At 36.2% G+C, this 26,336-nt stretch overlaps 1 protein-coding gene across 3 annotated transcripts in view; it reads left to right on the forward strand.

Moving 5' to 3' along the window:
- The window catches only part of DYM (dymeclin), a 275,896-nt gene that overhangs the window by 186,011 nt on the left and 63,549 nt on the right, over positions 1 to 26,336 (forward strand). For all 3 annotated transcript variants that reach the window (XM_081078951.1, XM_081078952.1, XM_081078950.1), the window contains one exon: positions 2,081 to 2,183. In XM_081078951.1, coding sequence (XP_080935077.1) covers positions 2,081 to 2,183 — 103 coding nt within the window. The remainder of the gene's footprint in view (positions 1 to 2,080; positions 2,184 to 26,336) is intronic.

A 26,336-nucleotide genomic window follows, 5' to 3' on the forward strand; every position in this document is an offset into this window, starting at 1 on the left:
TCAGTGGATATCCCATTTAAATCATCTGAAATAATTAGGGATTTTCCTAAATAGATATTCAAATTAATATTCTATTTAGAAGGGTATCACTAAGAACTACTAGAGTAATAGGGGAATCGGGGGAGGGGGTCCACAGTGTGAGGGATATAAATGATGAACGTCTAAGTATTACCTTGTCTTGTGCACCTGAAACTAATAAAAAAAAAAAGAACTACTAGAGTAATGTCTTTGGCATTGAAATAGTACTTCAAATTATACCTCAGATTTATATGGAAATGCATATAGAATCAGAATTGTCTTTATTTTATTAGATACAATAGATTTAATATTAGAATCATATAATTATGTATATTTGAAGTTTTATTAGACACACATGCATTAGGGTTGTTATGTCTTATTGGTGAATTGGCCCTTTCATCATTACAAAATCTCTCTCTTTATCTCTAATAATAATATTCTTGTCCTGAAGCCTACTCTGTCTAATATTAATAGAACCATTCCAGCTTTCTTATGATTAGTGTTATATATCTTTTTTTGCAGCATTTTAGTGTTGACTTATCTGTGTCTTTAAATTTGCAAATGTGACTCTTGTAAACAGCATGTGATTGAGTTTTGCTTTTTTATCCAGTCTGACAATCTCTGCCATTGAAGCAGTTTTTAGCCCATTTACATTTAATGTAAATTAATTTTATCCTTTGAAAATTGCTCATTTAAGTCTGTTAGGATGCATCTTTACTCTGAATTAGAATAGACCTACTCCTACTAAAGTGTGGCCTTTCTGAGAATTCAGCTGAATGCCCTTGAGTTTTATCCATTCTTTCTGGTTGGAACTCCACCATACCTCAGCCTTTTGTGACCTTCAAAATCTCTGTTCAGTTTCCAGCTTCTGGGTAGCTGTTTAACTGCCACCTTATGGGGTCTTTCTTTGCACAATACAGCTTAGTATTTAGCCAAACACTCAAGAAGACCCTTGGGCAATTTTCTTGACCTCCCTCTTGCATTTCTCTCATGTCTAATAATCTGCCCTGCAAATTCCAGCTACCATAGGAGCCCCAAACTCATATCTTTGTCTTCTCAAATCAGCACAGTATTGCTGTGTACTGTTTGGGTCCCACCATTCTGAACCACAATCTGGAATGTTCCTCTAGGCAGAAACTCATCATATGGGGCCCATGTAGAACTCTCTTCTTTTAGGGATTAGAATCCTGAACTTTCAGTTGTTGTATAACATCTAAAAACAGTTGTTTCATATATTTTGTTCAGTTTCTTAGTTGTTTATAGTAGGAGAGTTATTCAGTATCAGTTAATTCATCATGGTCAGAGGCAGAAATCTTATGTAATTTAAAGTTATTCTTTTTGAGACAAGAATGTAAAGCTATAATATTAAATCAGAGACTGTATTACACTAGAGAAGTAATCTAATCCAACACACTTATTTGAAAGTTGTGAAAATTGAGCTACAAACTCATGTGACTCATAGATTACACTATGAGTTACTCAGAAAGTCAGTCTATAATCCAGGTTTTTTAAATCTCTAATTTTATATAAAACCTGGTTTTTATAATCCAGGTTTTCTAAATCTCTAATTTTTTCTACTATAGTAACCTGAAAATTTCTCCTATGTTTGAAATATAATTTTACCTTGTCAAACTTTTTTAGCTCTTTAGAACCTTTACAATTTAAACAGTCTCCTCACCTCATTTGTTGTTATATCAATAGTGTTGTTGATCCTGCTATTAACACAGACGTGATAAAAGAGTCACTACAAGTATATTCTAGAATCATGGACAAGTGTATTTTATTGGTATTTTGCCTCCTCCCCCCCCCACTCCACCCACTTCCAATTCAAGCCGTTGTTCTCAGTTTAGTTGTGTAGGACACAGCTCCCTGACTCATGTGGGAATCCGACCGGTGACCTCTACGTTAGGAGCACAGTGCTCTAACCATCTGAGCCACCCGGCCGCCCTACAAGTGTATTTTAGAATAATTGAACTGTATCATTCCACATAAAACCTAGAGGAGGAGACATTTAGTTTTTTAATATAATTAGGGTTTTTATTTGTTTGTTTGTTTTTTACAGTTTGTTTTCCTTGCTGTCTAAAAAACACAACAAAGTTCTGGAACAAGCCACACAGTCCTTGAGAGGTTCGCTGAGTTCCAATGATGTTCCTCTACCAGATTACGTAAGTAGTTACTTTACTTTGTTAATAAAAAATTTTTCCTTGAATTGCTAAATTAATAAATAACAATACCCCTCTCTTCTCAAGATCTGCTTTTGACCCTGGTGCCCTAGAAATAAAGGAATGATGGCTCAAGTCAAATACAGGACTGATGGCTTAAGTCAAGGGAAAAAATTTAATGATTATTAACAAATGGGTGAAGAAAGGCAACCCTAAACCACTGATTGTTCATAATTAGGACTCTTATTACCCTAGTCAAGAAACCTTCTAAAACTAATTACAAAAAAATAAGAGGAGGAATTTTATAGGAAGTCTGCAAAGGTTTCTCACAGAACTCCAGAGAAGGAAATAAACCTAGATTTCATAGAGAACAAGAACCTGATGTTGAAATCAGCCATTGGATTCAAGAATATCCTCTTTCTGATGCCATTTCGTTTCTGTTCTCTGCTGCTTTTTCCGTGTTACTGTTCTGCTTCCCATAGGTAGGCCCGGTTTCTCCATTTGTTGACTGAAATAGCGACACCAGCCCTTGCCCTTCCTACCTCCCAAGGTATAACATGTCCTTGTGAGTGTCACCCCTTTACCTGACTGATGAGAGTCTTGAAGCCCTAATTCTCACTTCCTGGGAAAAAGGCTAATTGGCTCTGCTCAAGTCGGTTTGCTGCTCTAGTCTTGTCAACCATGGTCAGCAGAGAACAGCAGTAACATGTTACCTTTGTTCCATCCACGTGAAAGATGAAGAACTTATTAACACCTGACCTCAGGATGACAATGGAATAGAATAGGAGCAGCACACGGATGAGTAATAGGAAGGAGAGCGCATTGCGAGTTCCTGTAGGGCAGTGCCACCGTCGGTGACTTTTCTTATATTTTGGAACATGGCTTAGATGAGGATGCTAAAAATTATCTTGTCGTAAGTCACAGAAGTAGTTCCTCAGGCTCTAATAAGGGCCTCCCTAAAACTCCAGACAACTACTTAGTGGGTTGATATGTAGGGACTTTGTGAGAGAATTTTCAGATTGAGTTTGAAGTGGTGATGCGTCCCAGAAGCTAAAGAGTTGTGCTTGTTTCCTGTGGTTCGTGTCATTTCTAAATGGTTGTGCTGATGTGAGTCTGTGGGAGCAGCACCCAGTCCAGATAGCAGTTGCTGATAAACAGAGATAGCTATGTGCAGCCACAACGTGACTGGTGCGATTTTTCTTCTCTTTTATTTATTTATTTGGGGTGTATATGTGTGACATGACCTGTCATCCCATTAAGGTATGAAGTTTATACTTCTCTCACCAGAAAAAAACAAAAACAAAAAAAAAGTTTCTTTTAAGATTTTCCTGCTAGTTGAATATTCTCAACTTTTTAAAAAAATTAGCATAATACCTCACTTCTCTCCTTGCCGTGACTTGTTATAAGAAAAATATTTTTTCCTATTGCTCCTTGGGAACCCCAGTGAGGGTCAGAGTGGCAGTGGGGATTGTGTTTATTAAGAATTTGAATTTGGTTCATCTGTAAATGTTTTGTTATTTTTATACAACTGTCATTTGATTTATGTAGTATTCCTGTGTTGTTATTCCACAAAAATGTGTTGAATGTATATAGTCTTGAGGTTACCCTAGCAGCATTCTTCTTTAATCAGAGACCAGAAAATTGATATTCCTTTGAGAAAATAGGTCATATTTAATAGTATTTGCAAATTATGGAGGTAACGATGAGGTAATGAAAGGATGGTTGGACTCATTAATGGACATATGAATTCTCCTATTGAACTTTACAGTGTTTAGAGTCACTGACTGTTTTCTTCTAGCATGAAATTTCCACTAAGTAAAAAGGAATTTCTTCAAGCAACTGCTTCCTAGAAATACTGAGAAAATTCCATTTGGAATCTGTCATTGACAGTCATTATTTTAACATTTGTGTGTATGAGACTTGAAAAATCACAACATTTTTGAAATGGGTTTATGAACTTGACTTTTGCTGCCTTTCCTCAGAGTTCATTGAAGAGGGCGGGTAGCACTGATTGTGTAGTAATGCTGGTAACCGAATCACTCCTCCTGCCACTGAGCTGCAGGTAGTTAAAGAAAACAGCAGCCTTCAAAGTAAGCGCTGCAGTGTGTTTTGTTTTTGTGATAACACAAGTGTTTTATTTACTATTCCCATTGCTCAAAACACGATGTATAAGTGATTTACACCTTTGAAACCATGTTCTCATTGTCATTCTCTTTTAAATCGGTCATTTACTGGGAGAATAAAATATGTTCCTCCCTTTGTCTTCCCCCCAAAATTTTACTTAAGTATCTTTGCCAACAAACACAGAAAATTCTGTGTCCTGGACTAAGGCTTCAAACCACTTGTTTGTAAAAGGTGGAAAGGGAAAATGAAAAGGTCTTAAGGCAGCAGTGGATTCCCTGAGGGATACTTTCTACAGCAGGACTGGATAAACTGTATTAGCAAAGATTTGGAATAAGTGCTTAAAAATAAGGATATGTTTTTCTTCTCACTGTAGTACATAGAGTTCTTTCAGTCTACCTAGAGGTTTCTGAGTTTATTAAGAAAATGTTTATTCTCATTATACTGTATAATTCACAAGTCCATTGAGTAACAGCATAGAAAGCAAATAGCAAGTTACAAAAACATTGGTATTATTACTTTAGTACAACCATGTTGGTCTGAACATCTCGGGGGAAACCTGAAGCCTTCAACCAAGTTTTAGATAATGAGGAAATGCCCGGACTGCTTAAGGGGAAATAAACAAAAATTGCACTCAAGTCCTCTGTGGGGAGGAAGAAGACCTTCTACAGAGAGTAATAGCTAGTTCTGCAGGCTCTATAGGGGCAGTAAAGGTATTTACGAAAGCAAGTGAAGTTCAATTGACTTGACTGAGCTTTAATGTCCTAATATCAGGTTTCATAAAATGTAATTCAGTGACTAAAGGGACAAGGGAGGATTGTTAAAGAAGAATCTTTCAACAATTTTTTTAACTTGAGATGACCTCTCAACTTTGGTCATCTATAACAGAACCTTAATATAGAAAATGAAAGGAAAATAATAAGTTGTTGCTTTTTAAACTATAACCATATTTTTTGTTTGTTTTGTGTACTATGCTAGGCACTTTTATATATATGTGTATATATATATTTTTCCTCCTCTTCTGTCTCCCCTCCCAAACCCCCACTCCGGTTCAAGCCATTGTTTCTCAGTCTAGTTGTGTAGGACACAGCTCCCTGGCCCATGCTGGGATTATGAGCCTTGCGCTCCCCCCAGCTGAGGCAGTCGGTCGCCAGTTGTCAGTCGGCCGCTCACAGCAGCTCTCACTGGCTTCTGGCCGCTCACAATGACTGCAGGCCGCTCACACAGGCTCCTGGCCATTCACGCTGGTTGCCAGCCACTCATGGTAGCACATGGCAGCCCACAGCAGCACATGGCAGCCCACGGCAGCACACAGCAGCCTGTGGCAGCTCACGCTGAGCTCACGGCAGCCCAGCTCCAGTGAGAGCTGTTGTTCACAATCTTAGCTGTATAGGGCGCAGCTCACTGTCCCATATGGGAATCGAACCAGCAACCTCGGCATTAGGAGCATTAGGAGTACGGCACTCCCACCACCTGAGCCACCGGGCCAGCCCTATAACCATGGTTTTTGATTCTGAATATTATCACAATGTCATATAAGCTTTGTTTTCCTAATTTATAAAATCAGCAACTATTTTGAGATGAAAAGAATCTAACTTTTATTCTGGGTGGAACCATACGGAACCCAATTATATTGCCCTTTGATCATCAAAGGACTTTTGAACCTTTTGGTAAGACACACTCTCCCATCTCAATTCAAACAGTCAATGCAATGGCACAAACCAAAAAAAGTAAGGAGCCAGAATCAGAAAAACCCATTTCCTTTCCTGATTACACAGCTAAGAAACATTTTCCAACATGCTTGCCTCCTGATAGGGGGCTTCTGACTAGCTCTCACTGGTGGAATGTAGGAGGAAGTGATGTCACCACTGCACCATTTTCCATACTTTTCTTCCCTCCTCATCTGCTAGGTAGGTGAAGGAAATCCAGTGGGAGATTCTGAGATCTCACAGAGGATGGCAGTGCCCAGACCCCCAAATCATCTCATGGGTGGCTAACTGAGTTACCCTGCTGGACACTGATGCAAGTCAGCAACAAAGCTTCAGTACATTAAAAAAATATGGGCAAACGGTCTGAATAGACGTTTCTCCAAAGAAGACATACAAGTGACCAACAAGCACATGAAAAGAGGCTCCACATCATTAGCCATAAGGGAAATACAAATCAAAACCACAGCGAAGTTCACATCCGCTGGGATGACTATAATAGAAAAGGCAGATAATCATGTGTGTAGTGAGGGTGTGGAGAAATCAGAATCCTCGTGTAACTGCTAGTGAGAACGTAAAATTATGCAGTTGCTCTGGAGAACAATTTGCAGTTTTTCAAAGGGCTCAACAAAGAATAACCATATGACCCAGCATATGGTTATAAATACCCCTAAAGAATTGAAAACATATATCCACACAAAAATGTAATGTTCATAGCACCACTACTCATAATAGCCAAAAAACAGCAACCACCCAAATGTCCATCAACTGGTCAGTGGATTTAAAGAAATGTGGTATATCCACACAATGGAATATTATTTAACAGTAAAAAGGCATGAAGTACTGACGCGTGCTTCTATATGGATAAACCTTGAGAACATGAAATGTCGTAGATGGATCAGGGTAGGAAGTGACTGCTAATGAGTACAGGGTTTCTATTGGGGATGATGAAAATGTTTTAAAATTAGATTGTGGAGATGGTTGTACAACTCTGTTAATGTACTAAAAACCATTGAAGTGTACATTTTAATTAGGTGAGGTCTATGATGTGTGAATTTTATCTCAACGAAGCCATTTTTTAAAAAAGTAGTACTTGAAGCACTAGGAAAAAAGCTATTTGTTGAGTGTAATAGCAGGTAGATATCATCAGCTTGGCTGGCATTATGGCATGAGGGTGAATGTAGGAAAATAAATCTTACACTTTGAAAAAGTTAATATTTTCAAGAATGGAAAATACGTTTCTTAAGCAATGACTTGACTTTTGAACCTGCTAAGTCAATTAGATAAGTAGTTACACAAAGGTATGCATATTTTTCAACCTGGTGTAAGAGCAAAAAACGGAGAACAAGCAAAATATCCATCAAGAGGGGACAGATTAAATGAAGTATAAAGTTCATCCATTGCAATATTCTGCAGCCATTTTTTTTTTAAAAAGTGAATTCGATCTATATGGGTTTATATGAAAAGATATTCATAACACTTAAGTCAGTTTAAGAACCCACACTTTCTATTAGACAGGTTATATGTACATTATGTTTGAAAATATGCATTCAATTTTTCTGGAATAATGCACAAGAAACTTAAGTAGTGGTTACCTGTGGGGAGTCAGACTGAAGGGAAAAGAAAGTAGAACTTTATACTTTTTACATTATATTCTTCTTCATAGGTATAGATCTTAAAATCTTTGTCAAGTATACACACAACTTACTTTCCCCTCCCTTTCTCTTTTCTTCCTTTGTTTATTATTTTCAGATAATTTTAGACTTGGAGTTTTAAATAATTTCCATATATCTTTCACCCACCTTTCACTTTTACAAATGTCTTACATAACCATAGAACATTTATCAAAACTAAGAAATTAACCTTGGTACAATACTCTTAACTAAAATACAAATCTCATTTAAATATTACTAGTTTTGACACTAGTGCCCTTATTCTTTTCTAGGACCCAATCCAGGATCTGACATTGCATTTTTTTTTTAATTAATTTATTTATTTATTAGTTTCAGGTGTACAAAACAAGGTAATACTTAGACGTTCATCATTTATATCCCTCATACTGTGAACCCCCCTCCCCCCATCCACTATCCCTCCGACCTCACACTGAACCATCACATTATATATATAAAATTATAGTTGGCATTCATTAATGTTTAGCTTCTGATGTACAATGCCATGATCAGGTATCCACAGTATCCCTGAGGTGGTCTCCCAAATAGGACGCATGACATTGCATTTTTGTTGTCACGTTTCCTTACTCTTTCCTTGACTTTCATGACCTTGAGACTTTAGAAGAGTACTGGTACTGGTCAGTTACTTTGTCAAGTGTCCCTCCACTTGGGCTCGTGTGGGATTTTCTCATGGTTAGATTGACATAATACATTGTTGGAAAGGATACTACAGAGGTGAAACGCCCTTCTCAGTGCATCGTGTCAGACAATACTTGATGTTGGTAGGTATTGCTGATGATGTTTACCTATATTTGCCTTGATCACTTCACTAGGATCATGTCTACCAAGACTCTACACTGTAAACTTGCCAACTTTCCTCTTGTAATTACTGTATATCGTGGGCAGATACTTTGAGATTATTTCAGTATCCTGTTTCTGCTGTAACTTTTCCCACAAATCTTAGCACCCATTGATCGATCTTGCCTGGAACATATTTTATGGGTTTATTAGTGATTTTCTATTTGTCTTATTTCTTCTGCACTTATTAATAGAATTTTTTGCGAGGAAGAACTGTCACCTCTCCCTAATGTATTTACTTATGCAGTTATTATTTATATCAGTATGGACTCCTGGATGCTAATTTTATTCCTTGTTTTATAATCCAGGACTGTTACTTTGTTGCTCAGGTTGTTCCATCTTTGGCCATTGGGACCTCTTTCAGGGTGTATCCTCTACCCTTTGAATATGCTCCTTCTTTTCCCTCCTCTTTCCATCTCTCCCCCACCTTTTTTTTTTTTTTTAAGACCCTGAAGATGCTCCAGTTTATCTTGTTATTTCCCCTGCTCCAGCCCTAGAGTCAACCAGTTCTCCAAGAAGGACCATGAAAGGTCAATCAAGATCTTTATAGTTACTTTCATAATATAGAAACTAGTGTTTAAAAACAGCTGAATCTGGTTTTATAAGGTTGATGAACATCCCTAAAGAACACAACTGCTTTGAGCTTAAATATATCCCAACCCCCCGCCCCCTCCATTGACTGGGTCCCAGGAAGCTTCTTCTTCAATACAATTGATTATAAAATTCAAATAAATGAACCCTCTAGCAAGTGAGCAAGCTCCCCACCCACGCTGCCACTTTTTTTTCCTCATTAAAAACCCGGACTGACTTAACATCAGACCAGTTTTCTTGGTTGTATTATAACTTGGCTTTAGATGCACTTCTGAATGAGGAGTTCCAGAAAGGTTCTAAGAATGCCTATAAGGACCATATTTATTTTGAGGGCTCCCCTCTTGTTAAAACAATAATAATAATTCCTTCATTCTTAAAAAGCATACCTCCGTTGAGGGAAAGGATATTGCCCTTTCTTCATTCCTGGAGAGGAAGTTTGTCTTGTCCTTTCTTATGGAGTATGGTAGAATATTCTTTTAAAGAATTTTTTTAAATTATCATTAAAATACTTAAATAACTTTTATGTTCCTTCCACTGGCTTATAAAAGGAAATAGGATGTGTTTGCATTGAAATCTGGCAATGATTAATTAACATTGTGAGTGAAGTTTAAAGAACACAGAAAAAATAACCCATGCATATTAAATTCAGTAGCAATGTGTGATAAATTTGTAAAAAACAGTGATCACAGTTTCCTTTTTCTCCCCTTCCCATTGTAGTGAAAAAATTCTTTACCTGCTGCTGTGCAGAGCTAATAAAACACCTTTTCCTGAGATTTTTTCAAATTTTCTTTGTTATTTAAGAAATGATTAATTTTCTGTTTGCTCAAATTTTGATTGTTTCTCCCTCTATCCCTTTCTGCCTCAGTTTGTAGTTCCTAATAGGAAGAAAAGAAGTCTACTATTTGGAATTTTCTTTGATATATCCTTGATTTGCATGGCAAATAGAAAGCAGCTGTCTATTTAAGCATCTAATTCTTGAAACCATAGTCCCCTCAAGCGTCATCTGGAAATAATGTAGCTTGTAAAACAAAGCTAAGAAGAAAAGGCAATGTTTGTTTTATGTGGGATGAATGATTTCTGTTGGGGTCCTTTAATTCAGCTATTATGAGGGTTATTAAAAAGCAGTATTACAAAAGAGGTTTAAATGAAAAGAATTTTTTTGAGCTGGTATCTTATTATTACAGTTGATTATACTCAAAGCTGCAAATGTTTTTAAAATCGCACTTTATTTTAGTTTCTCCAGATAAGACCCCCAAAAATGAGTAATCTTACTGATTGTATGAATGGAAATGCAACTCTTAAGTTGATTTAATTTCTAAAAACAAATTGTATTTGAGAACTCAGCTTTGCCTGTTTTTCAGGAAATTTCATGGATTTCTGGAATATTGTCAAGAATCTTTACAAGAATATTAGGGGATCACCTTATACATGCAAAAATGAACGTGAAAGCTTCAGAGTTTATCTAGTTAGGTATTATTAGAAGATTCAATTAACACTAGATAAGGTTAAACCCAGATTGTTATTTTATTTATAAATTATTTGAGTTTCTCAGATGCGAATTTTGGAGATCTTAGTCATGAGAAGTGGTATACTTTGGTAAGTAGAAAGGCAAGTTAATTTGTATTTTGACAGTTGTTAGAGGCAATTCTATGATTGGGTGTATTGGTTTTCTTGATTTGTTAATACAACAAAGCAGTTATTTTTGGATACTTAACATATAAGAACTAAATTTCATTCCTTTATGTACTAAGAAATGAAATTAATTAGTACGTTTGTTTAATATTCAATAGGGCAGGCATGTTTGATTATTTTCACGCATTTGAGATACTTGTAATCTCTCACTTGTTATTTTCTGTGACCTCAAATTTGTATTTTGACTGAGGTCATGAGGAGAGTATTGTGTTGCTCTGAAATATACCTTTTTCCTTTAGGGTACAGTGCTAGTTGATCAACTTAGTGATTGAATTAATGATATATCCATTTTGGGGTCATGTTCAAAGCCTAAAAAGTACTGAGCCTTTAATAACCAGGTATTAACTTTCTTACGAAGTTGTTTCCTACTGGTCAGTGAATTCAAATTAGAGTCAGAGTAACTTTTGTTTCATTATTAGTAGTGCTTTAACTCATTAACCAACTCCAGGTCCTAAGTTTCCCATACCCATTTTGAATGTTCCATATAATTACTAATGTTCTTCTGGTTAACAGTAATACCACTTACAAAAGAGTAACGCGTGGATAAACATGCTTCCATATGGTTCTTGAAATGCCTTATTCTTTCATCCAACAAGTATTGAGCAACTAATATTTTTTCAGGCACTTTCTGTGCCCTCAGACATCATTGAAGATAAAAATGTCTGCCCTCATGAAGCCCACATTCTAATGAAGAGAGATGTATAATGATTACATGCGTGGGTCAATGAATGAAATGGTAGATGGTCCCATGGGAAAATAAAGCAGGATAAAGAAAACGCACAACAATGTGAATATTCTTAACTATACTGAGCTGGTAGAAAAATGGTTAAGATGTAAATGTTGTGTGTCTTTTACAACTCTTTTTTTTAAAGAGTACGAGCACTGGAATCCGAAAGAACTAGATTTAACCTTCACATGACCTTGACCTTATTAACCCCTCTGATCTGTAGTTTTCTCATTTATTCAATAAAAACAATAATGCCTAGCTCATGGGATTGTTGTGAGAATTAAATGAAAGAATGCATAGAAAGTACTTAGTGCAATATTTGGCATTTAACAAGTACTATGTAAATATTATTGTTTCTACCACCTGAATGATGGGAAAATATGTCCTTTATTCTCCCATCACTAAAAACTAAAGCTTATTATTGAGGAAGGCTATTTAAAATTCTCTTTTCAGTGCACTGTAGCAGAATAGAATAAGTGTACACTGCAAGTTAGACTTAATTCAGTTTTAGCACTTAGTAGGTATGTTACCTAAATAGTTAGCAACCTTAGACAAGTTATTGTGGCTCTCTGAGTTTCAGTTATCTCATCTATAAAATGAGGATCCTATTATCTGCTCTGTAGAGTTGGATTGAATATTAGTGATTATACATATAACATTCTTGGCATAATGCCATGATCATAGGTTTTCAATAAATGATGGATATCATAAAATGGTTGTATTCATTGAAATATATTTATCATTGTTCAGGAATGGAAGGTAAAAGGAGCTTTTCCATATGTCCTTCCTAGGCAAAATTTATCCGAACATAAGAATACTCTATTTCTGACTGAATTACGACTTTAGAACATACTATTAAATTGTATCTTTTTCTCAACTTTTGAAATTTGAGCATGTATCTTTTCTTTGTTTCGCTGGATTTTGTTTATCAACAGAGACTTATCACCTTTCTATTTAAAGAATGATGGAGTGCTCTGTTGTTGGTGATTGTGGCAAATTAAAGGTAACTAGCATAGTGAGGCCCAGTGTTAACCTGCTCTTTTTCAAGTAACATGTAAATCCTATGCCAGAAAGGACTTGTGAGATACCAGATGCAAAGAAAGTACTCTTTTTTTTTTCCCACTAGAGATTTAAGTACAAAAAATGAGGTCTGCATCTAACACAAATGCTCTAGAACTGATTCCAAGAACATAATGGAAGTGACTACTTAATCTTTTTTAATTTCAATTTCCGTATCTGAATGTAAGCACAACAGCCCTATTTTTAATTAGCTATTAATAGTTTTTAAATAGGATTAACTACAGTAAATACAAAAGTGAAGTAGCATAAATTCAAGAAGGTCATCATCCATTCAAAATATATGATTTTATTCATGTAATGTTTTGCTCTAGAAATTGAACATACAGTGATGAATGAACAGACACGGACCCTGCCCCTCCTCAGGGAGCTAGTGGAGGAAAAGAACAATCATTTAGCAAGCAAATAAATACAAAATTATAAATAGGCCAGGGAAAATAACTGTGACATAATGCAAGAGAATTGTGAGAATCCTAATTTAGCTTTGGGTGTGTCAGGGTGATGGGGTATTTGCTCTGTGAGAAAGTGATATTTAGCTGAGACCTGATGAATGACTAAGAGTCAACCAGAGAAAGAGTCAGGGTAGAGTGTTTTAAATAGCATGTGCAAAGGCCCTGAGGCAGGACAGATCTCTGTTTATTCAGCAAACTGTAAGCAGGTTAAAATGTCTTGGAGAGTAGCATTAAATGAGATTGGAGGTTTAGGTCAATGTCAGGTTTAGGCTATGCCAGGCCTGATAGACTATTCTTTGTAAGGATTTGGGATGTTATCCATATAGTTCAACATAAAGTCAATGAAGGGTTTTGAACAATGGGTGTACCTTTGAAAAAGTATTATGGAGAAGTGATTTAAAGAGGTAAGAGTTGAGATTGAGAGGCCAGCTAAACGAAGGTGGTCAGAGATGACAGTGGCTCGAAACTGAGAGATGTCTAGACTGGAAATGGAAACGTAGGTGTCATTAACCTGAACAGGATTTGAGAGTCATGGCAATTGATGAGAAACAGTGAAAGAGAATGTGGCATGAGAAGGATAGAGGGATTGGTCCAGAGCTGAGAGGCCTCCAACTTTCAGAAATTGGATAGAAGGGGAAATGCTTTTGACAGGAGGAATGGGGGAAACCCCAAGTGCATGGTTTCAGATGGACATGTCTTACAGAAGAAGAAATGGTGAACCGACTACAGACTGAAGATTGAGGACGAAATGAGTATTAAAACATATCCACTAGATTTGGAAAAACAGAGGTGGTATCTGGGCATGCAGAAATGGGAATTAATTTGAATAGTATAAGCTGACAGGTAGCTAGATTAGTCATGAGAAGATTCTTTTAGGAATTAGATTTTTTAATTGAAGTCTAGGAAAGAAAGAGTATAAAATTAATTATTTTCAATATCCTAGTGAGCCATTCTTACCTTTCAATATGTCTTTACCCCTGTTCCTGTTTCTTAGCATACCCAAGTTTATGAAGTTCTTGTGTAGACTAATGAGTTAAGCTCGTTTAAAATGCAAGTTTTATATCAGTACCAGTAATAGTAAACCTCATAATATCTAAATATCCTGATTAATTTTCTTTTAATCTATGTCTATCATATTTGAAATTAAGTTATGCTTGTAAACCAAGTGAAAAGTATTAAAGTCAAAGTGTACTCGCACAACTCAGGTTGTAGGAAGCTCCAAATGGCCTCATCGTAGCACTGGGATTATTTCCATGAGATTGCAGGATATACTTAAGTATCTCTTATATTATCTAATAAGCTTTGCAGTTACCATCCCATCCATGGTTCAGAGGAAATACTTCTTGAAAGCATGTGTAATGTGTTTTTGCATATTTGCCATTTTTACTCTCAAAAAATATACAGGAAGAGATTTTGAGAACTGAGTGCAAATGGGTGAAATGAGTTCTGTGTAACAAAGGATGACAGTGCGTGTGTGTGAGTGTGTGTGTGTGTGTGTGTGTGTGTGTGTGTGTGTATTTGGCTTTTGTAAAAGCTTTAGATTGTTTTTTCTTTTCAATCTTTCATCCTACTGTCCTTACTATTATACTACTTATGTAAGCCTTCTGTCCATTGAGTTCAAAGCACTTACAATCATCAAGTCATTTATTTCTTGGATTTATTGAATGAGTACCCATTGTTCAAAAGCCTGTGGGCGTAAGTACAAAGTTATAAAAGCACACAAATTAAATGTAATAGCACAGGAGAAAGAGAAAGCCAGCAGGATCACTGCTGTGCCTATTGGGAACGCCAGACTCTTATAAAGAAAGAAAAGAAGAGAAAACAAAAGAGAAAAAGAAAAGGAATAAAACAACCACCTAGGATTCGTCAGATTCGGAAAGTTACAAAATAAATTTGTCAAAGGGAATGACCATGGGGTACTGTTAAGAGAGGCCTAATTGAATGTAGAAGGTGCTCTGGAAAATGCTCCAAGTCTCATGGTCTCAGATTTTCCTCTAGTAACAAAGCATGAGAAATTACTGCTCTTTTCTGAATTTTTGCAGATACAAGTGTGTTTGGTTAACTGCCATTGTTTCAGAGCAGTGTCATAAAATTTGAATCATGATCTTATTCTCAGGTTCCCAGTTAAATCTCGCTTTCATTTCTTTCAGCACTTTAGAAGTGTATCTATTTCTTTTTAGTTGTCTCCTTCATATGGAGATTTTAAAAAATGGGTGTTTTCACAATTTAGTAAATCAGAAAAACTTAAGTGATTCTAAAATTAATTTAGAAGAGGAAAAGCTTCAGTTTTCAAGGGTAAAGAAGTCAATAGGTGATTGAAAATTATAAAATTAAGAAATACCAGCACATGTACTATTTCAGAATAAGAAGACAGATGTAGGAGGAAATAGATAAAATGGTTCAAAATATTTGGCTCTGGGGAGTGGGAGTTGGGGAAAGGAAAGAATGGGTCCAGGAGACTGCTCTCTTTTTGTTGAATCCTGTAGTATTCTTGACTTTCAAAGGATACTCATTTGTTACTTTGATAAAATTACCATTGAAATAAAAGTTTAGGGAAAAGAAAAATAAGAACAGGAAGACAGACCGTCACATACAATTAATATTTAGGATCATTTTCAAAAGTGAATTTAATATATTATCCTCTAAGTCTTATCCTGTAAAGTAAGGGTCTCGTCAGCACCCTCACTCTATAAAGCGTAGTCTGATTTTTGAGAGATTGGCTAAAACTGCTAATAAATTATGCATTCCACAATTAGGCATTTTCTCCTACTTCTGATATTCTTCCATATTTAATTGGAAATCTAATGACACTGACTGAAACTCTTGAAAGCATCGTAATGTGAAGTCTTAAATGGGACACTTCCTGTGCTGCTTTTATTCAGGTCTCTGTCTAAATTTCATTTATTTATCATCCTTGTTCTCCCCCAACCCCACCCCCCTTTTTTTTTTTTTGCCCTCATAGCATTTCCCACAGTTTACAGTTCTCTCCCACTGGACTCTGAACTTAACATAGGCAGGGATTACATCCCTCCGTCACTGCTTTAATCCAGTGCCTTTTCATAACACTAGTCATTCCGTATTTGTTAAATGAATGACAAATTTCATCTGGGATATTGTGTTAGCTAATTGGTAGCTATTGGGAGGATTGATGAAATGGCATCAATTAGCCTGGTAACCTAAAGGAGTTAATAAAACTTCCCCAGCTGCTTGGAGTACATTGAACCAGACCTACCATGGCCAGTAAATTACAGGGGAGCGCAGAACACTGGGCAGGTGTTCAGTATTTTTGCTCTTACCAAAGCTCTTAGGAGGTGTAAGAAGTATTCACATAGCAACTGTTTTCGAGATCTTTTGTAAGAGGCGGTTTGGAACTGGATTTTTGTGTGCATAGTTAATGCAGTTTTAATTTCTCCCTCTGTGTCTTTGTCTTTCAGTTTTTGTATTCTTTTTGCTCAACATGTCTGATTCCTCATTCGATTTACTCAAATTTTAATTGACATAAAGTCGAAGTCATTAAGGTTATAATCATTCTTTCATTTGTCTTGTTGGCATACCAAAGAGTTAGAGTTAGCAGTGACTGTTGAATAATAACCAGTAAATTGGTTCAAATAATGTCACAACATATTTCCTAAATATAAATCAAACACAAGGGGAAAAACTGCTGTAAATTTTTTTTGGAGAGGCATTTTTATTCAGAAAGCAACTAGAGCTGGCCCTCCATATCCACAGAGTTCTGCATCCACAGATACAAAATTTGGAAAAAAAAAGTTACGTTGTTGTTGACGTGTGCTGTGTAGTTAGGCCTACGAGGTTGGTTGTGTCTGTTCTGAACGTGCACAGACTTTTTTTCTTGTCATTATTCCCTAAACAATACAGTATAACAACTATTTACATAGCGTATACGTTGTATTACGTATTGTAAGTAATCTAGAAATGATTTAAAGTATCTGGGAGTATGTGTGTAGGTTATATGCAAATACTACACCATTTTATAGAACGGACTTGAGGACCCACAGATTTCTGTATCCTGGGTGGTGAGGCGGTCCTGGAAACAATCCCTCGGATGACTGTAAATTGCTAAAATTGATTTTATTCTGCCATTCTGTTGTTGTTGTTCTTTGGGTGTTTGGGAGTTCTTGTTCACCTTACTCCCAGTGTGATTGTTTGGTAAAACCAAGAGATTTTCAGGAAAGTTTTAACTGGTCATTGGCTTTATTGACGAAATGAGGGAAATATTTATTTGTAATTACTGCTGTGCACATTTACTAGTGGGTCCTTGCCAATATCAAGTGAATAGCATCCATTACAAAAGACCTTCTGTTGCACCTCATGTCTGTGATTTACACGTGGTGCTGCATGTACCCTCTGCCCCACGTGAACTGGTAGGTCTAAGAACGTCTCTGACTTTAGACCTTACAGATACCATGGTTTTTCCTTAACTAAAGTAAAAACAAAACTGCCTGTCTCTTATTTGCAAACTTACTGGACAGCTGACCAAAGGCAATTATTGTTAAATTGCCACTTAATGGTCTACATATTGTAGAAAAAGCTGCATCTTCATTATAGTACTTCCTTGTACTGTCACTATGCTTTCATGAGAAGTGCCACCAACTCAATTTTAGCTTTGTTGGCATTGACTACTACTTGAAAGTTTTCTTGTTACACTGTACACATTACTCTAAAACCTCTTTGCATTCCATATCTTTCTTATAACAGAATCTTTTCTTAGTCCCAAATTGATGCAAGTAGACTAAAGAAGTGCAATGGAAGAAGGGAAAAGTGGGAATCATATTCCTTCTTGCCAACTAGATTTTGCCTCAAGAGATTCCCTTAACAGCCTTTTTCTATATTTCTATATTAATATCAACTTTTTCAGTGCCTTTAAAAGAAGGATTTTGTTCATGCTGCATTAGGGTTTTACCCACCCTATTTTTATTTTATCGTTTACATATTGATAGTTGTTTCTACCAACATTTGTCCAGGAAAAATATCCAGAAAGTAAAACTAAAAGTATCTCTCTCTTCCAAAGAAATCGGCACCATATAGCAAAATTGACAGGCAGCCCCAACTCATGACTTAATTGATTGCTAGTCTATGACCTAGAGGGAACCATTTTAAGTCGGACCCTTATAACTGTCACACTTTACGTTCCGTTTCTCAAAACTAATTTCATATTATAGAAACACAAAAATAGATTATAGTGAATGAAAAAGTATTTTATAACCTGTATCACAAACAACAACACAGTAAAAATTGGGTTACATACATGTTTTTGGGTGTGTTTGAGGCTTTTGAAAATATAAGTCCAATGACATTTGGACTGAAGACACCTTGTTTTAGTAACTCTCCCTGTAGTAAGCATTCTTCATTACTGTATGGACCTTAAAATGCTTTTAAAATTAATTTCAGCCACAAGAAATAAATTGCAAATTTAATATAGGATTGCCTCCCAAAGTTTTGGAATCGTAATTGCTGGGCTATAGTCAATTTCCATGGCAACTTCTTCAAGTGACCCATTCCTCTCATTGTAACAGCAGACTGAGTCACCCTCATTGCCAGTGACCTTGACTGGGTCAAGAGCATTGGCAGTGGTTTGGACAAAATGTAGGCATTGGTCCCAGTCATTAGGCAACCGTGAATATAACTTTTGGTCATGACTGGGAATATGGTTATAATGCAGTGGGCTTTGAATCAAGCTGTCTTCAGTTAGGGGTTACCTATATTTCAGCATTAGACTTGGAATATTTTTGAACATAATATTTCCTAAGGGGATTAGCTGTGTTAGTATAACAATAGTATTTAGGTTCTTTAAAAAAAAATCTCAGATTCACAGTTAGCTCAGTGCATTTCATTGTAATTCACACAAATGTTCTGAAATTCAAATTTCAACACCATGGAAGCACTTTTCTTTAAATAGACATGAAAGTTCAAATCGGAAAACATGACAGTTGTTTGACTCAGTGCCTGATAGAGTTAATATACCTCCCAAGTACATCTGTATCTAATAATGAATGAAACTTTCATTCATTATTACTATTGCCTTTACTAGTAAGAGCAGTGATTTCTTAAGCAGCTACTGCATGTTAGGCATCTGGGGTAGGTGTTTTACATACTCATTATTTCGTTTCCACTCTACTGTAACAGTTTTGCTGATAAAGAAATCAAGGTTTAGAATTTTGCCCCAGGTCACAAAGAAGGTAAATGGTAGAACAGGATTCAAAGGGCCGCACGGTTGACCAACAAGCCTGTGGCACAGAATTTCTATTCTGTCCTCGGGCCAATTTTCCATAACGCCAGAGCGTCTTTAATATATAGAGTAATTGCCCTGATTTGAATCCATGAAGAGTTTTTGGTATCTAGATTGAGGTTCAGCATCCCTCAGTGATATTTGCAATATTATTTCCAAGTAAAAATAACAAGTTTTTGTTCCCTTTTCTCAATGTTAAATTCCTTACATATCTTGAAAAAAGTGTTTTTGAGATATATCTGCCTTACGAATTTAGACAGGATTTTATAACGCCAAGGTGAAAGACGTGGCAAGAACTGCATCTTATTTTATATCTTCAGTATCTGTTCTCACTGCTTAAGACAATGAATGCTGCACGTCCTGAGTTACTGTTAGCGGGTGAAGACCGGTGGAAAAGAGCTTTTGAGTGAATGCAAACTGCATTGTGTCTGCGACTCCACCTTTCCAGACTGACACATTAGACCACACTTTGCCTTTAAGAATTCATTGAAATTTTAGCTGATGTTTTTTTCACCCACCTCTTCCTCCGGTGCTCTGCCAAAAGCAAGTGAGTGCTTCTGTTCCCTTTTTTACAGGGACTCGTCCCTCTGGGGACTTCATTTCACTTGATTGCCTTGCAAAATCATCATCATCATTCTCTGATGGCCTTAAGAAGACTTATGGCTTATTAAATTATCTGGCTTTTTCTCATTCTTAGGGCGGGAGATGCAGTCTTTGTAGCTTTCCACATCCTAAGCAGAAACCAGTGTCTCCCTGCATCGCCCCAGAGAGCGCTTTTATTTTACATTTGCTGGAACTGAGGCCCTGAGAGAGACTGGTCCAGTCCCTGGCAAAAATGAGACTAGAACCCAATCTAGGGCTTCTTTCTCCTGACTTTAAGCTACTTCTCTTTTTCCTCTTTTCTTTTGTTTTTTAAACTTCGTCTTCATATGTGCTCCCTTGTATGTGATTCTTCACTGCACTTCTTAGCACCACTGACACTTCTTCCCAAGAAAAGAATGAAAAAAGAGCACCAAATATTGTAGGTCTCTGAAGTTCACGTGAAATCCATGATATACAAGTGTAGAGATTATTTCCTTTCCGTGCAGTAACAATATGAAAGATAATTAACAAACGCTGATTCTTCCATCCTAATCACATTTTTGGTTACTCTAATTTATTTTCTAAATTCAGTATTTTCTATATTCTTTATGGAAGGTGAGACTTAAGAATAGGAAGAGATTTTTTTAAATCTCATAAGCACTTGTCTTTGCAAATAAAAAACTGCAACTTGGGTTAAGTGACTTACCAAAGGTCACACAGCTAGTTATTGGCAGAGCTGGGACTATAACTGGGACTCTTGTATTTCAAATTGTGGTGACAGGAGACAATCAGTAGCCCGTCAAAGCCATTAAAAGGAAAAAGGTACTTCTTTCTAGAGAATTGTTTTACTCAGATAATACTTTTATACGATATGGAAGGGTATTTCTTTTTTTTAACAAAACCAATGTATTTTAAAGAAGAATGGAAATGAATACTAATTCTTAAGGCAAAACATTAAATTTTAAAAAACAAAACAAAAACTCCAAGCTCACGTGTAGGCCTACTCTCTTCTGCCAATAGGAGGGCCTGAGGCAGCGGGGGAAGCACTCTTCTGCACCCCACTTTCTGCCCAGTGTGAGTAGCCTGCTAAGGTAATATGATTGTTGGAGGCTGCAACTTAGTTGGATTTCAATGAGAACATTCCTTTTTTGTGAGTTCCCTGGCTATTTTCCAGGTATGGAAAAACATGTAAAGTTATCCACTGACCCCTAGCAGCCACCATTATCTCGCCTTCCTGCAACCAGTAAGCATGTTTTAAATAACAGACTTCCCAGGGTTCTACTTTAGGCTTGTGGGCCACATTCAAACCCTGTCCAAGGAATGAAGAAAAAGACCACTTCGTTTTACATTCCCACATAAGACCCGTGGTGCCACAACGCTACCTCCTGCTCTCGCCCCCCCCCACCTCCCCTTGCATTATTAAGGTTACACATTGTCTCATCTGGTCACAGGATTTATTCTTCAGCTGTGATTTTGCATGTAATATAAAGCTAGTTCTTGCTATCAGAAGCTCGATATTTTGGGACAAATCCAGTTCTAGCTAGAAATAACATGGTCACAAAGCTTTTCAGTATGTGTGCCAGTGAATTAACAACATGAAGATAACAAGGGTCTATCACCAAGTGATTGGCTTTGAAGGCCATTTGCGCATTAACTTTAAAAAGAGGCTTGCCTGTTTATTTCCTCCCCCTTCTTCCCCACTTTGGCAAAGTCCCATTAATTTTGTTGAAGGTTTTATTTTCTGCTGAAAATGCAGGAAATTTAGACAACTCTCTTGGAATGCCCCCAAAACTAATACAAACAAGATACATATGCTTCTCTTAAGGAAACTAAAAATAAATGATTTGAAACTATTTAACTATAAATTCCCTCTTAAAAGGGAAAAGGAAGTTTATATAATGAGGCAACCATGAATGCTGTTGACAGGGTAAGATGCTCCCACAACTGCCAACTTGTCCCTTTGACGTGAAATCACTGCTTAGCACTGAACTTGCTCAGTGTTCACTACTAACATGTACGAAAACCATCAGAAACATCAGAAAACAGGACCGTTTTCTCAGGGTCCCTGTTTTTACATTTGAGATTTTCTGCAATAAAGTAAGTATGCTTTTTTTTTTCTTTTTTTTTTTTTTGAGAGACTCAAGTCTGTTTGATCTGGGGTCCATTCCTGGAATGGAAGTTGTATGTACTAAAAATAAAATACCATGAATGAAAAGGCACAATATTCGCCATGTATTTTGCTGTTTTACCAATGAGCCATCAGATTTTATTTCTGACAAAGCTAATTTTGACACGGTACAGAGGAAACATGGTTAGTTTTTAAAAGCATGTCTTTTTATAAAACCTTATAGTATTCCATGAATGTAAGTCAATTTTTCTATGCCCTGTTCTCTAAAAGACCAGTTTTGTAAATTAGCAGGAGAATTTGAGGCTTATATTTAAGACTAAGAAATGTGATTTCTAAGTTCTTTGTTTGTAGTTGTAGTAATTGCATTAATTTACTAACTTTGGAAGACATTTATGTTTTTGTTCTTTTTTTGTAATGTCTAAAATTAAAATGATTTATCTCCTTTAAGATATTTTAATGTATTCATTTTTGTTTTAAGAAACAGTCACATGGTACTAACCATGTGTTTATTACACATTGTTTTAAGGACTTTACAAATACTACTTCATTTAATCTTCGTGAAAAAAAGTCAAATAGCAAACTTATTTAAATACCATTTGAAATTCTGACACTCAAAAAGTGATTAAATAACCGTTTAGATCCATTGAAATACTGAGATTTGGACGACTTGGTAATTTTAAAGAAACTCGAATCAAATTCACGCTAGTTTTTCATCATTTTTACAAGTGGTGATTATTACCCAATAATGCTTTTTAAAATTGAAACCTAAAGGATTTCATTTGTGTATTGCTAGGCATAGTAGGTACCTGCACCAGAATCTAGTCACGGTAGCAACTCGAAGGCTCAGGTAATTTGTAAATTATAATTATTGGGATAGTTTGCCTTGGAAATTAGAATTAGCCAAAAATTTGATACTTTATATCTCATAAATCAGAATATCCTGGTACATAATTTACCCCTCTGGCCCATGATTATTTCATGGCCTGTGTGGTGCCTTGAATCTGCAATATATCTTCCAACACAAATGGAAGCATCCACAAGAGCATGGTTTCTAGGAAACAACTTCAGCAGTAGGAATGCTGGCTGTTCTTTAAAGGGATGATTAAAGTAGTGGTTAGCAGAAAACTGCTGCCACGAGAAAATGGAAATGAATTAGTTGCTGGGATTATAAGTACACATTTATGTACTTATGTACTTATTATGTATCTTAATGGCGGCAACTAAATATACAGAATTACATCTATGATGCAGACAGTCCAAATGGTGGGCATCTAAGAGAATCTGGATAGGGGAAAGCCTTAAACCAGATTATACTGAAGGACAGTTGACGTTGCTGTTGGGTTGAGGAGAAGGTGATAGCTGTGACAAGGGCACAGAACAAAGACCAGTGAGGAGGTGACCTAAGTTGACGGACTTCCCTGCTAAGCTGTAACCGCGTTCTGTCACTACACGGGAATGAACTAGAGACCTCTCCAAAGGATTCTGTGTTCAAGGATAAGGTGGTCGACCACTTGAAATGAGTGTTATAGAGGGATTCTAGCATTAAAGGGGGGTGTCAGGAGTGTCTTGCGTAACTTCTGAGTGTGTTTTATGGTTTTATAATTCTTTGATCAAATTCTAAGCTTTCTAACTGGATAGATAACTGAATTGCTCAGTATTAAGCTAAAGGATTGCTGAATTGGATAAAATAATGTATGTAGAAATTATTGGTATAGTTTTGGGGACATAAAAAAAACACGTAGATACCTGAATTCAAGGAAACCTCATTTTATTTCTCAAGAAATAAACCCTTTGAAAGTACTTGTGGGAATAACTGTGACTGACACCCAGCAGGTGTAAGCTGGTGGGGCTGCTCCGTTGTGTACAATCCACACCCAGTAGGACTAGCAGTAAATATTTTGACCTACTAGTTGTTAAATGTGTTGAATTTCACCCCTGGATGTAACCAGGAAGAAAACTGGCCTTGCCTCATAAACTGGGTAGTTGAGCTAGGGTTGGGAGGAGGTCTTTATATTGAAATTTTAATAACCTAAATTTTTTACATTGTTACATGTGAAATGGATATTGACAGAAAATTATAATCCACTACTTTTTAATTTAAGCTTATTTTTAATTTCTAAGTTATGTTTAGTTTCTCATTTTTGTTTTCTTAATAGTTTTACAACATTAAAGTACATGTTTTCTAGTATGACAGTCCAACAAAATATGATGTCGTATAAAAATGTCGTTGCCGTAACTTCTCACGTTATATTTTCAGTTGATTTGAGTAATGTGAGAAACTTGATGTTCTTGTCATTTAATTTACAAATCTGCAGTAAAAATAATCTGTAAAAGATAGCATTAGAACTAGAACTTAACTTGTCACAGAAGCAATATAAGAGAAATAAAATACCCAGTAACTCCTTGAAATATAAGAGGGTTCGTATAACTCCTAAAGAGCCTTCAGTCAAATTGATTGATGCAAAGTGAAAACTAATGTGGGATATGCTTATTGATGTAAAGATTCCAGTTTATACTTTACCTGACTTGGGAATAAAATAAATGGTCAATCGTTTAGTTTGGGTTTAAATGAACAGGCGCCTATTTGGGGATTGGATCTATTACCCTGTTTGTTTCAGCAAATTACTCATTAAAACATTGAAATAAATTATCGATGTGTTTGAAAGCAGAAATTATAAGTTTTCAACAGGTAATTCATTTTTGAAATTTAAGTTTAATATATTAGGACTTAACATAAAGGAGTATATGAAATATTTGTGAACATAAAATTCTGCAGAAAGCTAATTTTTCACTTGTAGTCATACTACCGGTATCTCACTGTGTTGCTCTTAAATGTCCTTAAGAAAGAATTCTGAAACTTGAAGTCTCTTCCTTTTCCTCTACTAATTCAAGTACCAAAATGAGATTGGAAATATAATTGAGAGAACTCTGGTCAAGATTATGTCGTCAGTTCCCAATTTGAAGGCTAATCTCTTCCCTTTGCTCTAAAAACATAAAAATACTAGATGAACTATATAATAAGAGAACATTTAAAGCACATAGCCACGCCCCAAAATGAGATAGATCTTTCTCAGAGCAGAAAAAGAAATGCAAGCAGAGAACATTGTCTATAGCAGTGAGCCTGCAGAGCTTCAGGTCTGGAAGGAGGCAGGAGTGGCTGTGAGCTCAGCTACTGCAGGGGATGGCAAAAGGTGCCCAGGTGAGAGGCAACACACTAGTACCAGGTTCCCTGCTAGAAAATGGGAGCTGGAATAGATCTTGTATTGAAAAGAACCTGACTTAAAGGCATTAGTAATGGCTGTTAAGTTCTATGTCTGAGGAGGTGGGAGTTCACAGAACCAACCTCACAGTGGGATTTTGAGCCAAATTGATAACTGTCTTGGTGACAGACCCTGCCCTTACTATTAATATCTGCAGTGTCATTGCAGGGCAGGTGCCCTCAGATACCAGTTTTGATACCTAGTTTCAGACTGGAAAATTTCAGGCTCTAGGAAGCCACTGCGTGACCCGTAGATTTGGGGCGATTCTTCCACATTAAATGAGCCTGCATAACCAAAATTCCAAAACACATGCTGAAATGTAACTTAATACTAAGAAAGACAGCCAAAATGGTCATGATTATAATTAAGGTAAATTTATCCGAACAGAATTGAAAATTAATGGAATAATTTTGAAAATTCTCTTAAGTATTTTTAGTATCCTCAAAGATAAATGAAGGAATAATTACAAAGAAGAATAAATAGTTATGAAATAAAAACGGAGAAATGAAACAAGAATATGACTGTGACAGAGAACTAGTTAATTAGAAAATTTAAAATGAAAAATAGTCATTAAAATTAAAAACTCAATAAAACAAAATAAATTCTTGGCACTATCAAAGAGGATTACATTGAGAACCCCATCAGATAATGTTATAATTTTTGCTTCAACCAGTGAACATAATTTAGAAAACTCAAGAGGAGAAGGAAGGTAGGTTGTATTTACATATATTTTTGCTCTTTCTTCCAAGAGATCTGTAAATGGCTTTCTTTGAATTTTGCTGTTTTATAACTATTTCATGTTCAGATTCCAAACACTGTTGTTGACTCTGAGGAAAGAGAAAGGAAACAGTAGGCTCTTGCTCTGTAAATGTAAAGATCGAAATGACAGTGCAGAAAAATGAGGACATATTCTGAATTAGGCACTTTTCTTGGAATTGGTAAGACCACTTTATATTATGAAAGTCTAATGATTTAGGGCGACACAGTGATGAGAGCACAAATAAGTATATATTAAATGAGAGGCGAGACAAGCTCCAAATTTCCT

The sequence above is a fragment of the Rhinolophus hipposideros genome, assembly GCF_964194185.1.
Source record: "Rhinolophus hipposideros genome assembly, chromosome: 17".
NCBI lineage: Eukaryota > Metazoa > Chordata > Mammalia > Chiroptera > Rhinolophidae > Rhinolophus > Rhinolophus hipposideros.